We start from the raw sequence: 23,368 nt of genomic DNA on the forward strand, positions 1-23,368 counted from the left end.
ATCCACTTGTTTTAATGCACCCTGTGTTTTAAAGTTTAATAGAACGATAGGCTATGGACTGGAGTACCACCACTTTTTTTTAATGTTTGACCACTTGGTACCACTACTTTATTATTTACCTTTTAATTCGCCTGTCTCCCCCCTCTCCCTCTTTGTTTTTAGAGCTTAAGTAAACTATTTTATAAAGGAAAGTAGAAATAGATATGCTTTGCCCCAGTATTTAACAGCTGTAGAATTTTGTGAAATCAAAGACAATGCCACAACTTTTTAAAAAGACATTCCAACGATGGCTTGCAACCTATTACAAAGTAATATGTGTAATATGGACTTTATATATGAAAATGGTAGGTGTTCCCAGCACTCAAAGCGTAAGTAAATGTAGGAAATAATATTTCAACAATTGTATCAAAAATGTAAATTGTATTGAAAACAAAACTATTTAAAGCAGGGGCGAGCAAACTTTTTTTTTGCTGCGCCCCCCCTTCTGCTCCTCTCCGTTCTGAGTCCCCCCTCCTTAACTTGTGCGGCGTCTGACGTCACATCACATGACCCTGCAGCGTCATTTGACACGAGTAACGCCAGCATTTCATTTAAATGCTTTGGGGAAGAGCGTGGGGCCTCTGCAACCGCCCGTGCCCCCCCAGACCAATCCAGCACCCCCAACTTTGCGCACCACTGATTTAAAGGATATATATACAGTGACAGATACCGCATGAATACACATATTTAGGGGAAAATGTACAAAAAATTATGTAAGCCTAACTGGCATATGGGGGAGTAAGGGGAGTGGGAAAAATGGAAAATAAAAAAAAAGGGGGGGGGGGGGATTAGGGAAAATAAAATCCCAAAAAAGGGCAATACAGGGAGCTGATGTGGCAGAGACAAGGGGGGCAACATTTTGGGGCTAAATGCCCCTTCCTCAGACCCGTCCCCACGGCGCCTCTCAAGAGGGACACGTGGCACTTCCCTTTGACCCAAATCACAAAGGTCTCCCTCCGTAAAAATAGGATAACTGCACCAGATGGATCTAACAAATTCTAACAAGCATGCAGATCCCTGTAACAGGGAACACCCTGACGTGTGACATGTGACGCATGACGTGGTTGAACCACTCGTGTGAAGTCATGGCCACGCCTCCCTGTCGCTCCCGATGCCACCTGCCTTCAGTGCAGGTTTCGCGCCCACACCCTGCGACTGACGTCACTCGCGCGTGCGTGCCCTGCAGCAGTCACTATAATTGCGGCCTAAGTTAGGCTGCCCCATCCTCCCCCTGCTAGCTGGCACAGCCTGACTTTATTTCCTGCTTGTCCAGGCAAGCATGCTTCCTTTTTGGAATCAGCAGCCTTGTGAGTAACATCCCTTTCACTATTATCCCAGAACAAGGCAATCATTTTCTACCTACCTCTCACAAATGCTACCTGCAAGTTGTTTTATGTTTCTGTTAACCCCTCCAATAAAGTTAAAGAAAATAGAAGGACTCTGTGTGCATTTAAAGGGGACGAGTTTAAACTGCCTTATCCTATGCATTACCTCAGTGAACAGTAACCCTTTAACGGAAGGGGATTATTGCATTTGCCACTATGATCCTGCACAGCATTACACAGAATGGATTACACTATGAACCTGCAGGACATTGGATAGACATGTCACTACTTTATAAGAAGCAGGCTCACCACTCTGTTCAAACACTGCCTGAAGTTCCTTTGCTGGCTCTGAAAAAAATAAAATAAAGAGAAATGCAAAGATATATTAACCCAAGCATTGCTGTATTCAAAATTACAAGTGGATCAGTCGGGAGCCACAGAACATGTGAAATGGGTCACTGACTTCTCCAAAATTAACACTATTGTATGATGCCAAAACATTACAATACAAGCATAGCAAATAAAAAATACTAATTGTTGGCACATTTGAATGTCTCAGACAGGTCTGTAACCTTCCCTTTCGCCATTATCCCTTAGCATACAATTTTTCCACTCCAGCCAAGGATTCTGGGTAATGACATGCAAATTAGCTTATGCCTGACATATTACACAGCTTTTTCAACACAGCCTGGGTTACAGAAGTGCATAGTCAGTAAACCTACTCTCAGTAAACCTACTCACAGACAGCTATTTCGACCTTTTGGATCTCATCAGTGCGAGGACGGTTTACTGGCTTTGCAATGTGAAGCTGGAAGTGGCTACAACCAGACATCAAACAAGTATACAAACATCTGGGATAAAGAAGCACTACAGGAATAAGAGGACATTATTATTTACAGGCTCTTCAAATGATCTTTATTCAATTGTTACAGTCAACCAATGACAAGTACAGTTTTTAATGTGTTAATAAACAGTCTTTCAGAGTAATAATACATTATATTTAGAAACATTTTCTTCCATATTTTAGTATATAAATTACTCTATTATTAAAAGGTTTTCCGGGAATATCCTTGAAAAGTAGCCTTGAGCCCCTCGGTGACAGGGCGCTACAACTGCAGGGACTAAACTCTCTTTACCTCCTCCCTTCTGGGGTATGTAATCCCCTGCAGCCTCTCTCCCTCTGTGATGCAGTGGGCAGGGGGGATGGGGAGGGGATATATATATATATCCTGTGCAGGGGTGGGAAGTCAGTTCACGTCCTGCCAGAAATGTTCCCGCTCACCTGTCCATTTGTTACGTCACAAGGTCATATTGTTATGCTGTAACACTGTTTGATGATTGTAAATAAATAAATTTAAAAAAAGAGAGAGAAAAAGTATAACAGAAATACTTTAATGATTCTTTTTAGGTGGGCAGTTTGAGGTGTCTTGTTGCCTTTGTCACGGCGGCTATTGGGGGGGTAAGTGCGCTTTAACTTTGCCAGACAGGGCTCTATGGGCCAGTAAAGCCCTGAGGTGGCTGCGAATAGAGGGTGGGCAGGGCTAATTTAAACGTGACTTCAATACATTAGGCATGATTTTCCACCTGGTGGTCACCGATTTTTCCAGGACAATGACCCTAAACATACCGCATCTACTACCTATATTCTTGCCAGAGGGATCAACTGGGTAAATACGCCACTGGAGTAAGTGTTCCAGTGTGCAGTAATTATTTCTCATTGTTTTAAACAGTTTTTGTCTGATCAACTAATTCGCCATTTTTTCCCCCCTCCCATTCCAGATCACCAGGTTTGAACCCAATAGAATTGGTCTGGTATGCGATGAAGGATCATATAAAAATGTTGTTAAACCGTCCAACAAAGGAATTAAGAAAAGGAATACTGAGTTTCTGGAACGACATACTCACCGTACAAAAAATGCAACAATTATCGACCCTATTAGCAGCATTTTGACAGTACTTTTAAAGCTTAATGAGCAGGCCACCGGCATGTAGTAAGGTACTGTACTGTAGTAAGGTAAGTACAGGAACAGTAAGTAAGTATAGCACAGGTAAGTATGGTACTGACAATAACCTGTTTCAATGTTAGCCTTATATTAAAGGTACTGTAATTGAACGTTAACCATTTTATATCTGCGCGTACTCTCCACATTCTACAGTATATATTATATACAGTACATGCATTATTTGTATTAGACGTGTGTATTACCTATTATTTCTAATAATTAATTATAGTCTACAGGTACGGTTATATTATAGTTTATTCGTTTTGTGTGCCTGTCAATAGTGTTACACAGTCAAGGCCTTCAATTCCCTTATCCTGCAGCCATTTTTCTTTCTTTCACAGGTGATGAAGCACTACAGGAAGGGGGGGGGAGTCCAAGTTTATTGTACTGTGTGCATAAGAACAGTCAATAGTTTGTCCTAATCCCCCCGCTCTCAATGACAAAAGAAATCCAGGCTCGTTTACGCCGAGTGATGTGACTCAGCAAAACCCCATGGCCGGGGGAGGTGTGGAAATCAAGTATTGTACTGTAGAATGCCTTTTACCTTGGCTTTGGGATGGTGAGGGGGTGGGGAAAGGTACAATGAAGTTAAGCCGTCAATGGCTAAAACTGTGATGAGCACACAGCAGGATTACAGTAGAATGAAAATAATTTTAACTGTTTTAAAATGTAATAAAAGTTAAAACTCCCTTGAGAACATGTTTCTGTGTGTGTGATATTTCCATAAACAGTATGAAAAGCAGACCAAGCCTACTCAAATTTGAAGGTTTTGAATAGTATTCCAATGTCAGAGGTGTATTGTGTGTGTAGAAGCTGGGGTCACTCATGTCATCTGCATTATAGTTGACAGTTGACTGCTGAAAACTGGTAGTCACGCAGGGCCTGGTAGCAATCATTGGTGACAGGTGGGGTCAGGTAGCAAGGATTGTAATCAGGCGGGTTCACTAGGTTTTCAGTGACGATCTGCCCCTTGTTGCAATCGTATTGGCAAGTCCCGTGGGGTTGGTACATTGCAGGGACGGTAAAAACGAATCTTAAATGGATTAAACCCGACCTTTCTCCTTTTGAAGTTGCCATCAGCAAACATACCGGCAAAACCTGGGAGCACAGACCAATAACCCCTGCTATCTCCCTCAGGAGGGGCAGTGCGAAAAAAACAATCCTCATTAGTTAAAGTTTTCCTTATCGAATGCTTCCACCCACAATGGTTAGGTGAAAATGTGAAATAATCGTAGTTCACAATGATATGATGTTATATCTCTGCTAAAGTCACCTTCTTATCTGTTCTAGCTTAATTGCAGAAAATGTTAGATATGCATAACTGACGTTCGGTTTTGAATAAAGACATGGCATGATGTTGAGTGTATAGGTTCGGTCTATTCAGCAATTGTGCGGGCATAGCAATTGAGAATAATGCACCCAACATTGTGTTTAGAAACTGAAATTATGAAAACGCCTAAATTTGATAACGTCTTCAGCGACCACGGTCATTTTACAAGGGATCACTGTGGTGGACTCTTTTTATCTGGTTTTTAAACACCTGCAAATTGACACATACTGTAAAGTACAGTAACTGTGCTATGCACTGGATAGTGCAAAGGGGATTCATTTTTCCACCTGGCAGATACGCAAAGAACTGCACCCAAACAAATCAGAATCCAGTTAATTGAAAGAAATCAACAACACTAAACACAGGTGTGATTGGTCGCGTTAACTGAGAATAACGAGTGAATCACGAATGGAATACAGCAGACATTACGAAAATGGCTCAGCGAAATGTTCGAATAATGGGCGCTGCATCTGTACAAAGGGGGTAGAGAGAAAACATCCTTGAGCGGAACGCAAGAGTCGAGATGGTGCATAGCGAGAAATTAAGGCTGAGATGTGAGGAGGGGCAGAAGAGTGTAAAGCTTTAAAAGTGAGGAGGGGAATTGAGTGTGAGATGCGGGATTTGATAGGAAGCCAGGAGAGTGATTAAAGCATGGCAGACGTTGAGACAGAATTAGGAAAGCGTAGAGTGATTCTGGCAACAGCGTTTAGGATAGATTGTAGGGGAGACAGGTGAGAGGCAGGAAGGCCGGACAGCAGGAAGTTACAGTAATCAAGATGGGAGAGAATGAGGGCCCGTGTCAGAGTTTTAGCAGGCGAGCAACAGAGGAAAGGGTGTATCTTTGTAATATTGCAGAGGCAAAAAGCGACAGGTTTTAGATACATTTTGAATGTGAGAGGAGTCAAGTGTGACTGCTAGGCAGCGTGCTTGCACTACTGGGTAAATGACAGAACTTCCAACAGTAATGTGGAAGGAGGTAGTGGGGCCAGGTTTGGGAGCTCTGTTTTTGACATGTTAAGTTTAAGACGGCAGAGGGCCATCCCTGATTATATCGCAGAGACATTCAGAAACGTTGGTCTGTACAGCAGGTGTAAGGTCAGGGGTTGAAAAGTAAATGTGTGTGTCGTCAGCATAGAGGTGATATTTGAGCCCAAGAGATGTGATTAGGTCACCTAGAGAGTGTGTGCAGAGAAAAGAGGAGAGTTCCCAGGACAGAGCCCTGGGGTACCCCACAGAGAGATCGATAGAGGAGGAGGAAGTGTTAGCAGAAGAGACATTGAAAGTATGATGGGAGACATAAGAGGGGATCCAGGATAGAGCTTTGTTACGAATACCAAGAGTATGGAGAATGTGAAGGAGAAGAGGGTGGTCCACAGTATCAAATGCTGCAGAGAGGTTGAGTAATATGAGCAGAGTGTAATGACCTCTGCTTTGGCAGTGTGGAGGTCATTAGTTATTTTAGTGAAGCCTATTTCAGTGGAGTGAGCAGTGCAAAAGTCAGATTGTAGAGGGTCTAGGAGAGAATGGTGTTGAGAAAATGGAGCAAGCGAAAGAATACAACGTTCAAGAGGGTTTAGAGGCAAAAGGCAGGAGGGAGACAGGCTGATAGTTAGAAAGACAGGTAGGGTCAAGCTTGCTGTTTTTCAGTAATGGTATGACTGTTGCATGTTTGAAGGAGGAGGGAAAGGTACAAGAGTAGGGGGAGGAGTTAAAAATGTGTGGGGGAATAGGGATTATAGTAGGAGCAAGAGGTTTACACATCTCCAAGAGGTAGGATACATAGCCATATGTCGTAAAATACAACTCTATGTAATAAGTCCATTAAAAAAAATATAATTGATAAATTCACACTTGCGCAGCAGTCAACAAGCAGTTTGTCCATTATTCATACCCTGACCACACGGTTTAGACATCATTCGTGATAAGTGACGAACTAGCAGGGAGTTATAAGCCTCATATAGATACATATTAATGCAAAAGAGGATCTCCATAATAACTCTGTCATCACTCAGGGGTAAAATATAGACAAAGTCCTAAGATATCCCAAAGAGTTGTTCTTCTGACATTCTGGGGAGGTTACATTTTGACATTCACTTAAAAACTTGCCTTACACAGAGACCTGGTAGTCATGAATGTTGATGACAAACTCCATCTGATCCTCAGAATCTATTTGAAAAGTTCCAGATAATAATCCTGTTACCTTTATTGAGTGAATATACCATCCTTCAAAATATTTATTCCAAACAATGAACTAGGGAGCACGACATCGAGATCGGTTCAAACGAGGCATGAATCGGAGAGTCAGGGACCCAGTTGCATATTCTTGACACAAGTCTCCTGTTCATATTTATAAGCAAAAACTTTGCAACCCAACCCATAGTGAGACTAATCACATTGCATTGTGAGATGCTTCCTGTCTCCACTGTGTCAAACCCACAGATGCAGTACTGTTCAAGTGCAAACATGTTTCAGATCACTGTTAGCAGTTGATTTTATCTGGAAACAGTACGAAGTTGAGCCTCCATGTCAGGAGCATGGACAATGTCGTCCAATAATGGAAATGGTCCAGCGTGCTTTAATAAACCTAGGAAACTATAACTCTCCAACATTTAATGTAGTTAGAGATTCTTTTAAATACACCCCTGGTGAAGGTTTATTTGCTGAATCGAAATGTTGGATTTTTTTCTTGTAAAATACACTTTTCTGTTTAATCACTTACCTGGATGTGATGTGTCTTATTCTACGTGCTTTATGAGTGAGCGAAGCATATTTTTATTCTATTGCCTATGACACGGGCACTCGCTAATATATGCCTGTTTACTTGTAAGAGACAGAGAGAGAGAGAGTAAGGGAGAGAGGGGATGGGGGAGAAAGGCGGGATCAGAGACAGAAAGAGGAGGGGGAGAGAGAGGAGGGGGAGTGAGAGAGAGGTGGGGTTGAGATGTGGGTATGAAAGAGAAAGAGGTGGGGTGAGAGAGAGTTGTGGGATGAGAGAGAGAGATGGGGATGAGAGAGAGAGAGAGAGATGGGGATGAGAGAGAGAGAGATGGGGATGAGAGAGAGAGATTGGGGGTGAGAGAAGTGGGGGTGGGTGACAGAGGCAGGGGTGGGTTGAGAGAGAGGAGGGGTGAGAGAATTTGGGGTGAGAGAGAGATTAAGGGAGAGGGAGGATGGGGAGAAAGGTGGGGTCAGAGACAGAGAGAGGAGGGGGAGGAAGAGAGGTGGGGGTGTGAGAGAGGTGAGGGTGAGAGAGAGGTGGGTATGAAAGAGAGAAAGGTGGGGTGAGAGAGAGGTGAGGGTGAGAGAGAGGTGAGGGTGAGAGAGAGGTGGGGTGAGAGAGAGGTGGGGTGAGAGAGAGGTGAGGGTGAGAGAGGTGAGGGTGAGAGAGGTGAGGGTGAGAGAGAGGTGAGGGTGAGAGAGTGGTGGGGTGAGAGAGGTGAGGGTGAGAGAGAGGTGAGGGTGAGAGAGAGGTGATGGTGAGAGAGAGGTGAGGGTGAGAGAGAGGTGGGGTGAAAGAGAGGTGGGGTGAGAGAGAGGTGAGGGTGAGAGAGAGATGGGGTGAGAGAGAGGTGGGGTGAGAGCTGATCTGGTGCAAGCGCGATTGGGCGAATAGATTTTTATTATATATTGGACAACCAGCCATACTGTTTATGGTCAATCAATACTGGGGAAAGTGTTTGTCGCTGGTGGGGAAAATGCAGTGTTAGTAAATGGAGAGTATGTGGAAGGTACAGTATGAGGGATGTGGAGTGTGCAGTGGGAAAGGATCAGTAGAAGGCGTGGGCGAGTGCAGCACGTGGAGTTGGGCGAGTGCAGCGCGTGGAGTTGGACGCGTGCAGCACGTGGTGTTGGGCGAGTGCAGCGTGTGTCATGGGCGAGTTCTGCGTGTGTCGTGGGCGAGTGCTGTGTGCACTGTGGGCGAAAGTAGCGTGCGCCACCGGTGTGTGCATTGTGTGTCATCTGGGAGTGCAGTGAGAGGCATGGGGGCCAGGTCAGTGAAAGACATGGGGCAGCAGAAGGCAGCATATGTGAGCCATGGGAAGTGTGGTGAGTGCGGAGCAGTGGGAGGCATGTGGGTGTGAAGTACTGGATACTGCTACCACGTCTGCACCTCTCTTCAGCTCCAATATCTATGCACAGTGAACAGAGAACAGCTGATCATAGTGGAAAGATAAGAGCTGCAATCAACAGATCCTGTGTTCCTTGCTCATCACGATTGTAAATGAAGAGAAAGTCAGTAGTGGGGAGCCTGGGAGTATAGTAATTTGCTGGAAGGGTCTGATAATGTTACTCACCGGATTGCCTGCGTCCACGGCGATGCTGTGAGCTCCTGTCCAGGCTCAGAAGAGTGAAGGATTTCTTTACCCTCTCTGGTGTGCACATGAATTTAGGCGGCTCTAAAACAGACAGAAATAAATATCACATGATCCTACAGCAACAGGGACACTAACATTGCAAAGATACATCCTTTGCTCTATTGCTTTACTGCGAAAACTCATAACACATGCCCTCATTCTCTCCCATCTCGACTATTGTAACCTTCTACTGTCTGTGCCTTCCTGCCTACTAACAGACGGGAGCTATGAGGCTGCCACCCGCACTGCAGGGTGATACCATGACAGACAGAAGGGAGCTATGATTCTTTCTCTCCCCTCAACAGAGTGACAGTAACAAAGACAGGAGGAACGCTTGGAGTCGGATTGCTCCATCTTGAGCAGGATAGAAGGAGAACATGTTCAGATGCACAGGATTGTGCCGATTGTGCAGCCTACACCAAGGTGCACAATCCTTTCTGCTCCTTGTCAGTGAGTCTAATGACTCCTCATCTTCTCTCCTCACCTGACTGTCTGCGGCTGCGTGAGAATCCCCATGAATCGTCCATCCGGGGAGACTTATGGGGCTCTGGGCTGAGGCGCATATCAGGGGAATCTGTGACAAGGGAAACACAGTGTGAATTATTTTACTACACCCTACTATGTGGTGCAGCTGCTACTGGCAATGGGTTACATCTTCAGTGGCTTAACAAAATTGATCCTCATCCAAAACCCAACTCCTTGTGCATTTTATGACAAGTAACTTAACCCTCTCAGTGCCAGAGCAGCCAGCAAGGCATTGCTCTGAATATAGACATACACGTGTCTGCAGTGTTGAAGGCAGGGTTACAAAAACAGGGGAGAGAAAACGTTCAACAAAATGGAAAAAAAAGGAATGAATTTACTGAAGTCGGCTGGCTGCAAAAACAGCACCAGATTTATCAAAGAAAAGGAATCCCATTGAAAACAACAGCAATAAATCTGCTATTTTTTTTACACTGATTTTACACCAGGAGACTTTGTAAAAAAAAAAAAAACCTGTTCCATATGGTAGAAGGGCTGGTGTATTGAATGTAACTTTGTTTTGTTTTAGTCAGTTTCTCATTAATTCGTAGCACATACAGTAGCCTGGTACTGTATACACTCCTGGGGAGGGGTATGCGTCACCCTCGCTGAAAGAAAGCGCGGTTTTACTTACGCTGGAAGCTGTTTTCGAGCAGCACTTGCCTGGCCTGCAATAGATAAAGCAGTTATTAGAATGACAAATAGTTCAATGTTTCCTCCATGCCAAACGCAATACACGCAGTAATGTGAAATGTCAGCGCAGGAGAACTGCAGCAAACTGCAGAGCAGCAGAAACTGAACACAAAATACTTCTAACTTGTGTTACCATCTCCACTGAGAGATGGGGCTGCAGCACACGGCAAAGTCATAGAACATGCAAAGCAAGGTATTGCTGGCCCATCTGGCAGCAAAAGGGGTTAATATTGGCCTGTGTGAAATTATGGGGAAAATACACAGGTAATAGAAAATTGACCTATCCTCATGAAGATTTTAAAAATACTTATCGATTATTATTTCTTACTTTGTGGCTGGGAAAGAAATGGGGGGTAAAGGCGAGGGGGGGCCATAGAGAGACTTGACATTTAAATACGTTTATTAATTCCACATGTCGATACAAATCAGTCATAAATTAATCATAAATATGATCGAAAACATACTGTATATTTTTATATATGAAATTACAAATGTTGAATTCAATCCTCAAATGACTCAATCAAGCTTTTCATAATGTTTTTAGAGTACTGTTAGCAGAACATTTAAATTCAAAAATGTCCTACCTTGAACAATTGACACAGGAGAAGAAATATGTTCTTCTCCTGTTCCAGCTTTTCCAAAAATATACATATTTTAAAAGACCAGTATTAATGTGCCAGTAAAAATTGGACCATCTAATTGACGGATTATAACCTATAGTTTCTAATTTTATGATCAGACATACATAAAAGCATTGTACCTGCCTAATAAAAGACCCAACCGGGGTCTACGTATGAATGTAATTTCGGCGCAAAACCACTGCATTTTAATCCTGCCTCTATGTACCAAACTATGTGTCACATTCTGCGTCTCTGCGACCTTCTTTTTCCATTTCCAACAAAAGTCGCAATATTTGAAGTATAAAATTATAAAATGCTGCATCAGATATAAGAAACTGTTCTTACATACAGTATAGCGCAGCTCTGTGCCTAATAAACAGAACAGTGGGTCAAAACACACTGTTATCTACATTAATGCATTGATGACAAAGTTGATATCTGCAGGTGCTGTTTTCATTTTCTAACAAATCTAACACAGTTTTTCAATAAAGATAGAACATTAAAAATAGTTGTTCTTACATAAAGGTGTCATTCACAGTTATGCCCTTGTTCAATTCCCCTGTTAACCAATTCCTCTTCACGCAAAAAAAAATACAGAAGTCATTTACTCTATGCAAGGGGAGATTCTACATTTCCACATCCAGCAATCATTGCAGCTGCTAACACACAGGCCTCTACTGACGCAGGAGCCCTGTGTGATAACTCTCAATCCGTGCCTTTTTGTTCATTTTTCAAAATCAAAACTTGAATAAAGATTCCCCCCAGACTTGGCTAAAACCCCAGCTACCAAAACAATGACGCCAACAAAACAAACATAAAAAGAAAAGAGAGAGAACAGGAAATGGAACGGCAGAGGGGGAGAGGGGGAGAGGGAACGGTGAGATGAATGTAAGGGAAGGGTGGCATTATTCTCCCGAGGAAGCCCATATATTAATGAAACGCGTTGGGCAGTTTTGCCGAGCATACAGACTCTGGGAAGGCATTTGTTTGCTGCTGGTGGACTGCAGCTGAGATTTGGTTCCTTACTTTCTACCCTGTGATTACACCTACTGCTTAGCAGCCGTCTATTTCCAGCCTTTTGACCCTAGGTGGTCGGAATGACTGCCTCAAAGTTGCCTATTTAAGTGCATTACTTTGTGTTTTTTATATATAAAAGCAATCTTCACTATATTTGCTTTGTATTTTCTATGTGGGATTCCCCTCCCCCTTTTTCCTTTGACCCTCATGGAACTAGTTATGGATGTATGAAGAGGATATCAGGATGTCCAATTGAGTTGGTTACTCTATATAACCTCACTGCTTGATCTACATGTGGAACATGTGAGCGGAACATTCACAGAATCTCCCATTCACATTGTTATTGTGTATACTGTATTGCACTATTATTATTTTTCATTCTATGTCCCTGGATGTTCATTGCGCCCCCATATTTTCTGCCATAAAAAGAAAAGAGAGAGAACAGAAAATGGATGGGCAGAGGGGGAGAGATGGAGAGGGAAGGGTGAGATGATTGTAAGGGAAGGGTGGCATTATTCTCCCCTTCCCTTTCTCCCCTCCCTTCTTTCCCTTCTTTGGGGTTATGATTCCGGGGTCCTGGGTCAGTTCTGTGGTCCCATTCCTCTGGTCCACCAAGGGGGCATGAATGGGTTAACCATGCGAAAGGAGAAGCAGGGGGAGGTGGCTAGTGGTGGAAGGGAGAAGAGAGGGCTCTAGAGGACATAAAAGGGGGTAGCGGTAGCATGGGAGCTCAGGAAAATCTGTGGGTTTCAAGGTCGTGGGTAGCCGGGTCAAGGTAGGAGAGGTGCAGATTGTAGGGTCACTTAGCCGAGATCGAGCAATAGAGAGGTGCGGATCGTAAGGGTCACTGGCCAGGTCGAGGGTAGGAGAAGTCAGTAAAGTCAGACAGAACAAGGTAAGGCAAGGCAGGGTACAAGCGGGGCAGAGCCGGCACCCGATCCTCACACACTCAGTGTCACAGTGTCAGGCGTGTTACACAAGATTCTTACGTTTGGTGCAGGCACAAGCAAGAAAATGAGAAGGTACCTATGTGTCTAGGAGCATTGGAACTTCACCCAGTTCTACAGATTTGTCAGTCTCCTTTATACAAAGAACTCTATGTATCAAGAGGTACAGTACGTGTGTGCTGACACAGTTGGGTTACAAAAAAAACAATTCCAGTCTGAAACGCAACGTATTTAGGAAGTATATTTGTACGGTTTTAGGATTTCGCACATGCTGCACTAGTATTTTGCGACCCAACAAATGCAACCTTTAAGATGACAAACGCAAAAAAAACTTTAAGAAACGGAACGCACATTTTTTAATACATAGACCCGTGCCAATATGAAAATCTAAATCCGCGCATAAATCTCTCATCGCAGACATCACCGAAAATGGCGCATCTTAGATCACAACATAGGTGCTGCCTGGCGCAGGTATATTTCAGCACGAGTTGTGAAAAAATAACAATTTTGCAATGGAACTTGCCCTATGATACACGGAGCCCAAAACGTGCAGATACAACTATTTTAATGAGTCTACTGCTCTTTTTCTGCAACAGTTTTGCTGCATGGAGGATATCTGATAAATAGAATGAGGGTGTGATGGTATTATGTGAAGAGCAGTGTGCAGAGCAGTGTAATACAGAGCATTATCTGGGAGTGAATTTCCTTGCATGCATTTTTTGTGCCGATACCTTCTGAGGAATGGACGCAGGGTGGTTTTCCATGATCAGACGCTTTATGTAATGAATCCAGAGCCGCCTCTCTTCCTGATTCCTGGCCTGAAACAAAGGGGAGATTAAAAAAACAGGATCAGTGAAACCAGCAGAGAATCCGTCAGTGGGTGCTGGCGGTGTAACACACATATTGTATGCAAAGCGTAAGATTAACTGTGTATCCAGTAAATATTCTGCAATTCCCATCACAGCTCCTTCGTCCCCTCTAATAAAATGATGGATACACCTCATGTAAGTGTTTTGTGTGTGTAAAGTTAATGTCACCTCTTACATACTACCTCTACCTGATTCTAAAGAAGTTGGAACTCATTTAAAGCACTTGATACATGGATGCACAGTCACAAACCCTACACATCAAGACTATTTTATCATTAAATGGAAACCGAGAGGCATTTCTATCCTGCCACTTTTAGGGGCCTATTCTATTAGCTTCGATAAGAGAGTTAGAGACCGTTTTTTTTTGGCACTTCTCAAGCATGTTTGCATGCGTAGCTATTCAGAAAGCTCCGATAACATGCCAAAGTCGCTCGAGACCTGCTTCTTCCCGATCAATAGCACTCCCGCTTAGAGATACCGAGAGCTCAAAAAAGGCTCAAAATGGCATTTTTTTTACATATCGAGCTACCTGAAGGGTGACAAGATGGGGTCCGCAATGTGACTGAAGAAAAATAATATTTTTACTACATCGATTTGAAGCCGGGTGTCTCCGGAGCTGACCCGCATAAATATCAGCTCCGGAGACCCCCTGCTTCCATTCTATGTGATAAAAATACATTTGCAAGCAGCTGCTTTACCTTAGCGGCTAACCGCTAAGGTAATGAAGAGGTTAAATACCAGTGCCCGGTTTGTTGGGTGTAGAGGGGGTGGGTGTAGGGTTGCAAGGTGGCTTCTCCAAACATACTGGACACAACGGTGAAAGGTGTGATGTGCTCGAGACACACACACACAACTCTCCATACTGTTTCCTCCTCTCCTTGGCCTCACCCCCAGGCTCCCGACACCTCCTCCTGATTGGCTGCATTACCCAGCCCCCTAGCAACAGCCCTTCTTGGGGAAATCTATGCCGGTCAGGTCACTATGTCTCATTTTTTACTGGACAGTGTCCAAATACAGGACAGTGAAAAGGGACAGACATCCAGCGGTTCACTGCTCACCAGAATAAGCGCTACTTATTCTCTTTATATTTACATGAACATTGTGGATTTTATCTACACTATTTGGAGCATCGGTTTTGGAGTGTACTCTCCATATCTCTCTACTGTTTATCCAAATACAGGACAGTCTGGTTCAGAAACTGACACTTTGCAACCGTACAGCAACCCTAGGTGGGTGAAAGTTGGAGTTGCCCAGGGTGGGTGTTTAGGCCTACTGGGAGGGTTGCGGGAAGAGTTAACCCCCCAAACGTCAGACCGTGAGTTAGGTCATGCCAAAACGTTTCATATAACAGTTATTTTAATCGAAGTTACTAGAATAGGCCCCTTAGTGTCTGTTTCTACGACCAATACGAGAAGTTATGGGAGTGCTTATTTGGAACAATATTAGAAGCTACAGGGCGTGGTATACAGAGCAACTGGAGACGTAAGAGGGAGTAGTTATTATGCAGAGCAATAGGAGAAGTTATAGGGAGTGGCTGCAGTGGTTATATTGAGCAATAGGAGAAGTTATAGGGAGCAGTTATATGGAGCAATAGGAGAAGTTATAGCGAGTGGTTGCAGTGGTTATATTGAGCAATAGGAGAAGTTATAGGGAGCAGTTACAGCTGCGGCCGCCTTTATCCTAATGCGGCCGTATCGGCGCAACTCTGATAACCGCGGGCAGATGCAGTATATTTTTTTCCGGAATATGTTCCGGTATTTTAGCGCTTGGAATATTAGCATTTTATTTGCGCTGTCTGCAATACTGCAATACCATCTAAAAACTCAGGGGGGCGTTTGCGAGCTATTGTCTTCAAATTCTAATACTTTAGCAGTTCAACCTATGTCAGTACACAGTCTGGGTGTGCGCACGTAATAATTGTAAATTTGCATATTTATACATGCATGTGCAGTGCTGTATGTCTCATTTGAACATTGTTGAAACGCATAGGCGTGTACTGTAACAGTATCACATTTCGGCATATACAGCGCTCTCCCCTCGCTCGCCCCCGCACACACACAGGCTCATTTACTGCACTGCAGTATTTCAACTTCTTATCTTATCTACAGTACAGTACACCTCTCCCACACCATTCCTTTGAATGTGTGTCTTTCTCGTTTCAATCACATTCCTGCTTGCTAGCTGATGATTACTGCGCATGCGTCTATAACTTCACCACTGCTTGCTTGCGAAGTTCAAGAGTGAGTGACCAAAAAATAAATAAATGTTTTTTTCTCGTCATTTTTTATTTTCTCCACAAGCCTGCCTAAACCATCTCGATATTACAATATTCAATCTGTGCTGTAGCTTTTGACTGTGACACTGTGCATTTGATTGCACATGGTTGATTTGTGTGGTTGTTATGTATTTGGGGGTGTGGGGATCAAATTATTATGATGACCTGCCTGTTGAAAATATGTCATGTCTTTGAACTACAATACAGCTAATCCTTCATGCAGCTTTAGCCCCCTCCCCCCCGCAGACACACACAGGGCTCGCTCAAGGATTACAACCTCTTATCGACACCTCTCCAGAACCATTCTGTTTCTAAAGCTTGTCATTGTGCTTTTAATCGTCCCTAGTCGAGCATCACTGCTTCTGACCCGGAAATCCACAGGTCACTTTCTCCATCCTTCTTCGACGACGCTGCCGCTTCTCTCCCGGAAATCCACAGGTCACCTCCTCCATCCTTCTTCGACGACGCTGCCGCTTCTCTCCAGGGAACCCCCATCTCATCCTCCGTAGCACCCATCCACCCAGATGTCCACAGCACCCCATGCACAAGAACCAGCTCGTTAGACGGCATGCTGAATGGGTTAAGTGTCGATATCCCTGGGAACTCTACTATGCTGGTAAAGATAGATCTTCTTTTAGAGACCATGCTAAATATGGACCAACGGATGGAGAAGATGGATCAACGGATGGAGAAGATGTATCAACGGATGGAGAAGATAGACTGACATAGCGGGGATACATAATTTGCTCGGTGTTCATGCCCCTGTATCCCCGACGCTGGAGCAGGAGAGTGGCATGGATCTGATGAATGGGACCTTCGACCACCTTCCAACACCAAGCGCACCCCCTCCACCAGAAGAATTTGTGTACATGTATGCCGTTGACGAGGAGGATAACTTGACAACCCCTGTTTATTTTTTGGGTTGTTGCTTGTTTTAACTTGTATTAATAAAGAAATGTTTTTACTTACACAAGACCTGCACAACTCCAGTCCTCGAGGGCCGCAAACAGTCCCGGTTTTCAGGATAAAACCGGGCCTGTATGCGGCCCTCGAGGACTGGAGTTGTGCAGGCATGACTTACTGTACTGTACACCATCCTACTGTAAATATTTTGACTTTCTGTACTTTAATAAAGGAGATGTTGCGTGTTTTAACTTGTATTAATAAAGAAATGTTTTTACTTACACAAGACCTGCACAATTCCAGTCCTCGTGGGCCGCAAACAGGCCCGGTTTCAAGGTTATCCTGAAAACCGGGCCTGTTTGCGGCCCTCGAGAACTGGAGTTGTGCAGGCCTGACTGACTGTTCTGTACACCATCCTACTGTAAATGTTTTGACTTTCTGTACATAAATGTTTTCACTAGCAGTAAACCATATACCTGTTAATGTTTTGAATTGCTGTACACTTAAAATGTTTTTAAATTGTATTTGTAAATAAATGTTTTTGTACTTACTCCACCAATAAAATAAAATGTTGATTTGTTTTAAATTGTTCCATTGTCTCCTTTAATACTGTAACAAAATACAGTGTTTCTAGAACATACAGTACTGTCCAGGCATACTGTACAGTACTGTACACTGTAGGCATGCTCAGAACTGTACATTACAAGAGTATTAAAACAATACATGGTGTACGGGTATAGAATACACATATGTACTGGAATACATGTAGAATAAATGCATACTTTTTATTTTTCGGGTTTAATATACAGTATATATATATATATATATATATATAAAAAAGTATTATATACGGTCTGAAAACAACAGCATACTGTTTCAGGTTTTCTATGAAGCTCTCAGTTACAGTATTCTATCCTAATCAATAACAACGGCCACTAAACTGTACACACCGGTACGTGTTTTTTTTAAATCCGATTCAGCAATGTGCAGGCATTGTTACACAAAGCGATATTATCCATCGAAATCCCTTCAGCGGATGAGGCTGGACATCGATTTGGTACATGCAAGCTTGCTGGAATCTGTACGCGAAATCCGGCTCAGGCTGCAGGTATCCGGGCGGGGACAGACAGCAAGGGTTACCGGTCACCAGGTTTTCACTGACGGTCGGACCATTATTGGATGCTGGCGTTGGATGCTGGCGTTGTCGTTATTACGACTCACCGCCAGGATTCCTGCTGCAGCATCATCCAGACACAGTAAATGGGTATGAAGGAGTTAAACTATATCTGCAGCTATACACGGAGTCCCTAGTGTAGCAGGGGTTCCCCAGTATAGCAGAGGTACCCAGATACATGCCCAGGTGCCCTAAACCTGGTATAGGGGTTCAGGCGATGCTCCAGCTAAGGGATAAAGCTGAGCAGGTTTGCAGTGTGTAAAAGTTTTAAAAGTTATTTTTCTAATGTGTGCCAAGAATGAGGCTAGTAAGGGTAGGTGATTTGTACTCTCACTCCATCCCTGATACCAGAATAGGAACTTACATATTTTAGCTCACCGAAGACAAGACACAATATATGTTATTAAATGGTTATATTTTTAATAGGTATATATATTGATAACCTGTAAATTAACTGTGGGATTTCCAAGTCATGGATTCCGGAAAGCCCAGATGGCTACCAAGCTTGGTGCCTCTGTGTCTGTGCGGAGTCCGTACTTGAAATCCTCAGGGATGCCAAGGTGTACACACCTTGTGTACACACATATCCTTGGCTAACACGAGGCTATCCGGCCACCATTTACCGGACCCCAGACTCTGTGGAGCCTGGACAGCGGATGGGCTCGGTATGCAAAGAGGCAGAGGTGCCAGGTTGGCGCATGCCCCTTTACAGACTGAGAAAAGGTACCCTCCCGACTTTACAATACCAGCAAATTGGTGATTGGCTGGCAGGGAAATTCCCACGCTCTGATAGGCTGTAGAGGTTGGTGAATGAGAGCTTGAAAGCCTTAAGAGGGCTTGCAGCCAATCAGGAGCGCCGATTCCAAGTGCCAAACCAACAACAGAAAATTCAAAGATGCTGTGGACTGAATAGACGCGAACCGGCTTCAAAGATTTTGAACTCAGAAAAGTTTCTAAGTCCCACTTTTGAGAACGTAGCGGTCGCGTCTGGCATTGCATGCCGAATCAGTTCCAGGACTTTGTGAGTAACTACCGGTCATTGGAAAGTGCTCCTAAAAAGGTCATCTTGGTGAATGTCGTTCCAGAAACAGATTTATTCGTTAGCCCCGTTCCCAGTAATTGTGTTAACCTTGTGAATTGTGTTACATTGTGTATGTCTTTTCGTGAAATAAATTACAATTTATTTTACCTCCTTGTTTTGCTCAATCAATGATCCCGGTATAAAAAGGTGTTAATAAACCTGGTTTCCCGTGACACTTACACATGATGGAGATTGCTACTGATGCAGCAGCCGTTATTCGAACAAATCACGGAGGCGTTTTCGTGTGCTCTGCTGTATTCCACGTGGCATTAACGCGGCCAATCACCCCAGGCACTCTTTTTTATTCCGGTTGCTATGTTTGAATTTAATGGATTCTGTTTCGTATCCGTGGCAGAAATGAATGAATTGTAATGTGTACAGTACTGTGCTACTGTGTCAATTTCAGTGTTTAACACTAAAATGCCATTTCTGCACTCGCGTCTTAATGTGGGAAGGGGCGGGAAGGTTGGTAGAAATCACGCGCCATGACATGGGTATTCCGAGGTATACAACGTGTGAAGTGTTCGAATAACGGCCGCAGCATCTGTAGAAGCAAGAGAGTAACACCAACATAAACCAAAGGACATAAAAAAAGGAACAAAAAGTGATGCACATATTCTGATACATATCATTATAATATGGGTCATGTAACTCCTCCTATTGGCACTCCCAAAATCATAAGATGATGCACATGGGCATACTGTACAGTAGATCAGAGCAAAGAGCCTTCATACATTAATGCTAAAAGACGAAAAGGACGCAGTTTCAACTTTGCTCCAAACTTGCCTCAGTACCCAGCCCTCAGAGCCTCAGTACCCAGCCCTCAGAGCCTCAGTACCCAGTACTCAGAGCCTCAGTACCCAGCCCTCAGAGCCTCAGTACCCAGCCCTCAGAGCCTCAGTACCCAGCCCTCAGAGCCTCAGTACCCAGCCCTCAGAGCCTCAGTACCCAGTACTCAGAGCCTCAGTACCCAGCCCTCAGAGCCTCAGTACCCAGCCCTCAGAGCCTCAGTACCCAGCCCTCAGAGCCTCAGTACCCAGCCCTCAGAGCCTCAGTACCCAGCCCTCAGAGCCTCAGTACCCAGTACTCAGAGCCTCAGTACCCAGCCCTCAGAGCCTCAGTACCCAGCCCTCAGAGCCTCAGTACCCAGCCCTCAGAGCCTCAGTACCCAGCCCTCAGAGCCTCAGTACCCAGCCCTCAGAGCCTCAGTACCCAGCCCTCAGAGCCTCAGTACCCAGCCCTCAGAGCCTCAGTACCCAGCCCTCAGTACCCAGCTCTCAGAGCCTCAGTACCCAGCCCTCAGTACTCAGCTCTCAGAGCCTCAGTACCCAGAGCCTCAGTACCCAGAGCCTCAGTACCCAGCCCTCAGAGCCTCAGTACTCAGCCCTCAGAGAATCAGTACCCAGCCCTCAGAGCCTCAGTACCCAGCCCTCAGAGCCTCAGTTCCCAGCCCTCAGAGCCTCAGTACCCAGCCCTCAGAGCCTCAGTACCCAGCCCTCAGAGCCTCAGTACCCAGCCCTCAGAGCCTCAGTACCCAGCCCTCAGAGCCTCAGTACCCAGCCCTCAGAGCCTCAGTACCCAGCCCTCAGAGCCTCAGTACCCAGCCCTCAGAGCCTCAGTACCCAGAGCCTCAGTACCCAGCCCTCAGTACCCAGCCCCCAGAGCCTCAGTACCCAGCCCTCAGAGCCTCAGTACCCAGAGCCTCAGTACCCAGCCCTCAGTACCCAGCCCTCAGAGAATCAGTACCCAGCCCTCAGAGCCCCAGTACCCAGCCCTCAGTACCCAGCCCTCAGAGCCACAGTACCCAGCCCTCAGAGCCTCAGTACCCAGCCCTCAGAGCCTCAGTACCCAGCCCTCAGAGCCTCAGTACCCAGCCCTCAGAGCCTCAGTACCCAGCCCTCAGAGCCTCAGTACCCAGCCCTCAGAGCCTCAGTACCCAGCCCTCAGAGCCTCAGTACCCAGCCCTCAGTACCCAGCTCTCAGAGCCTCAGTACCCAGCCCTCAGTACCCAGCCATCAGAGCCTCAGTACTCAGAGCCTCAGTACCCAGCCCTCAGAGCCTCAGTACTCAGCCCTCAGAGAATCAGTACCCAGCCCTCAGAGCCTCAGTACCCAGCCCTTAGAGCCTCAGTACCCAGCCCTCAAAGCCTCAGTTCCCAGCCCTCAGAGCCTCAGTACCCAGCCCTCAGAGCCTCAGTACCCAGCCCTCAGAGCCTCAGTACCCAGCCCTCAGAGCCTCAGTACCCAGCCCTCAGAGCCTCAGTACCCAGCCCTCAGAGCCTCAGTACCCAGCCCTCAGAGCCTCAGTACCCAGCCCTCAGAGCCTCAGTACCCAGAGCCTCAGTACCCAGCCCTCAGTACCCAGCCCCCAGAGCCTCAGTACCCAGCCCTCAGAGCCTCAGTACCCAGAGCCTCAGTACCCAGCCCTCAGTACCCAGCCCTCAGAGAATCAGTACCCAGCCCTCAGAGCCTCAGTACCCAGCCCTCAGTACCCAGCCCTCAGAGCCTCAGTACCCAGCACTCAGTACCCAGCCCTCAGAGCCTCAGTACCCAGCCCTCAGAGCCTCAGTACCCAGCCCTCAGAGCCTCAGTACCCAGCACTCAGTACCCAGCCCTCAGAGCCTCAGATCTGGTATCTCAGTATAAAGAAAATTCTCACCTGAATCACCTGCTGCTGTTTGGAAATGGTCAGATCTGACACTCTAAAGCTCAAACAGTCCTTCAGGTGCTCGGTCAGAGCCAGGTTACAGCACTAAGAAAAACAAAGAGAGATCAGCAAGGTAGTCCATTCAATAACAGAGCTGTGCAGTATTGTCCTCTAGATATTATATTGCTATGAAGTGCCTTTCTGACCCCAGTTCCTGAGATATGTAACCTTTTCCGGTATTGGTGTATAGATTGCTTATGGCAAGGGAGGTAAAACAGTAGAGAGGAGCCACGTCATTGACGCGTTATTTCTAACGACAGCACACCGAGTCGCTTATAAACTCTTTAGGTAAGGAATTCCTTTTTCAGTGAATTGCTTGTATCATGTATTTTACACTGTAAGAGTACACAGCATCTCTACCATTATAATCATGTTTTGCAATAGCACTGGGCAGGGGCAGTCTGGCCTGGGGGTGATTGCCCCCCCAAGGCCAGTCAGATTTGATACATTTGGACTGGCTGCAGAGAGGAAAGGTGCAGGTTAGCTATGTCGCTCACTGCAGATAATGGCTATTAGGTGTAGGCGAAGTAGAAGAGTTTACATAGCAGCTACTCTCAGGGTCTCCCTGGCGGGCTCCTCTCAGCAAGTGTATTTATAAATATTGTTTTGTATATATCATGGATGCGTGTTTGTATGTACATGTATGATGTGCGTGTGTATATATATATATATATATATATATATATATATATATATATATATATATAACGGAAATACCCGTGTTAGTCCAGTTGCGATAGTACTGAAGAACTCATTTATTCTGCACTAGGTGATACCTTTTTTATTTGGACTAACATTTTATGTCATGGGACAAGCTTTCGAGAGTTCTCCTCTCTTCCTCAGGTCAGCAATACTGATTTACAAAGGAATCCATGGCTAAAACAGAGGTTAGGAAAGCAGGAAAAAAAACTGAGATGTAGATAAGGTGGGGTGAGAAAGGGATGTCTGTGTGTACTCATTTATTCTGCACTATCGCAACAAGACTAACACGGCTATTTCCGTTATATATATATATATTACTTGTGAGTACATTCACATGTCAGACAGGTCTGCAACCCTGCTTTTCGCCATTATCACCTAGCATACAGTGCTTCCACTGCAGCAAGGGATTCTGGGAAATGACATGCAAATGAGCACATTCCACCTTTTGTATCAAGTCCACATTACATGAAAAACCCTTAAAACAATGCATGCTGCTTTAAACACAGCTTTTAAACATAGCCTGGGATGAGATGCAAAGCCAATAAACCCACTCACAGAGAGGCTGTTTCGACCTTGTGGGTCTCATCAGTGTGAGGTTGGTTATACTGGCTCTGCAGATTGAGACTTATTAGTAGGTCTTCACCTGCATTTATGTAGCATGTATGGTGTGATAACAGATGTAGCACAATTTTTACTCCTGCAGCGTGTTGCAATGAAACCAACACGTTATCTTACCAGCTGCATCATGCCAGCAGGTGCAATAAAGTGTGTTACATCTGTATGTATACGGTGCACATATCTTGTGTG

At 44.9% G+C, this 23,368-nt stretch overlaps 1 protein-coding gene across 6 annotated transcripts in view; it reads right to left on the reverse strand.

The window, feature by feature from the left end:
* Nucleotides 1-23,368, reverse strand: part of PLEKHG2 (pleckstrin homology and RhoGEF domain containing G2) — a 135,374-nt gene that overhangs the window by 11,057 nt on the left and 100,949 nt on the right. For all 6 annotated transcript variants that reach the window (XM_075608220.1, XM_075608217.1, XM_075608221.1 and 3 more), the window contains exons 10-15: nucleotides 21,812-21,904; nucleotides 13,583-13,669; nucleotides 10,209-10,242; nucleotides 9,537-9,626; nucleotides 8,993-9,094; nucleotides 1,674-1,712 (exon numbers count right to left, since the gene is read on the reverse strand). In XM_075608220.1, the coding sequence (XP_075464335.1) occupies nucleotides 1,674-1,712; nucleotides 8,993-9,094; nucleotides 9,537-9,626; nucleotides 10,209-10,242; nucleotides 13,583-13,669; nucleotides 21,812-21,904 (445 nt within the window). The remainder of the gene's footprint in view (nucleotides 1-1,673; nucleotides 1,713-8,992; nucleotides 9,095-9,536; nucleotides 9,627-10,208; nucleotides 10,243-13,582; nucleotides 13,670-21,811; nucleotides 21,905-23,368) is intronic.

The sequence above is a fragment of the Ascaphus truei genome, chromosome 7 (assembly GCF_040206685.1).
Source record: "Ascaphus truei isolate aAscTru1 chromosome 7, aAscTru1.hap1, whole genome shotgun sequence".
Taxonomy (NCBI): domain Eukaryota; kingdom Metazoa; phylum Chordata; class Amphibia; order Anura; family Ascaphidae; genus Ascaphus; species Ascaphus truei.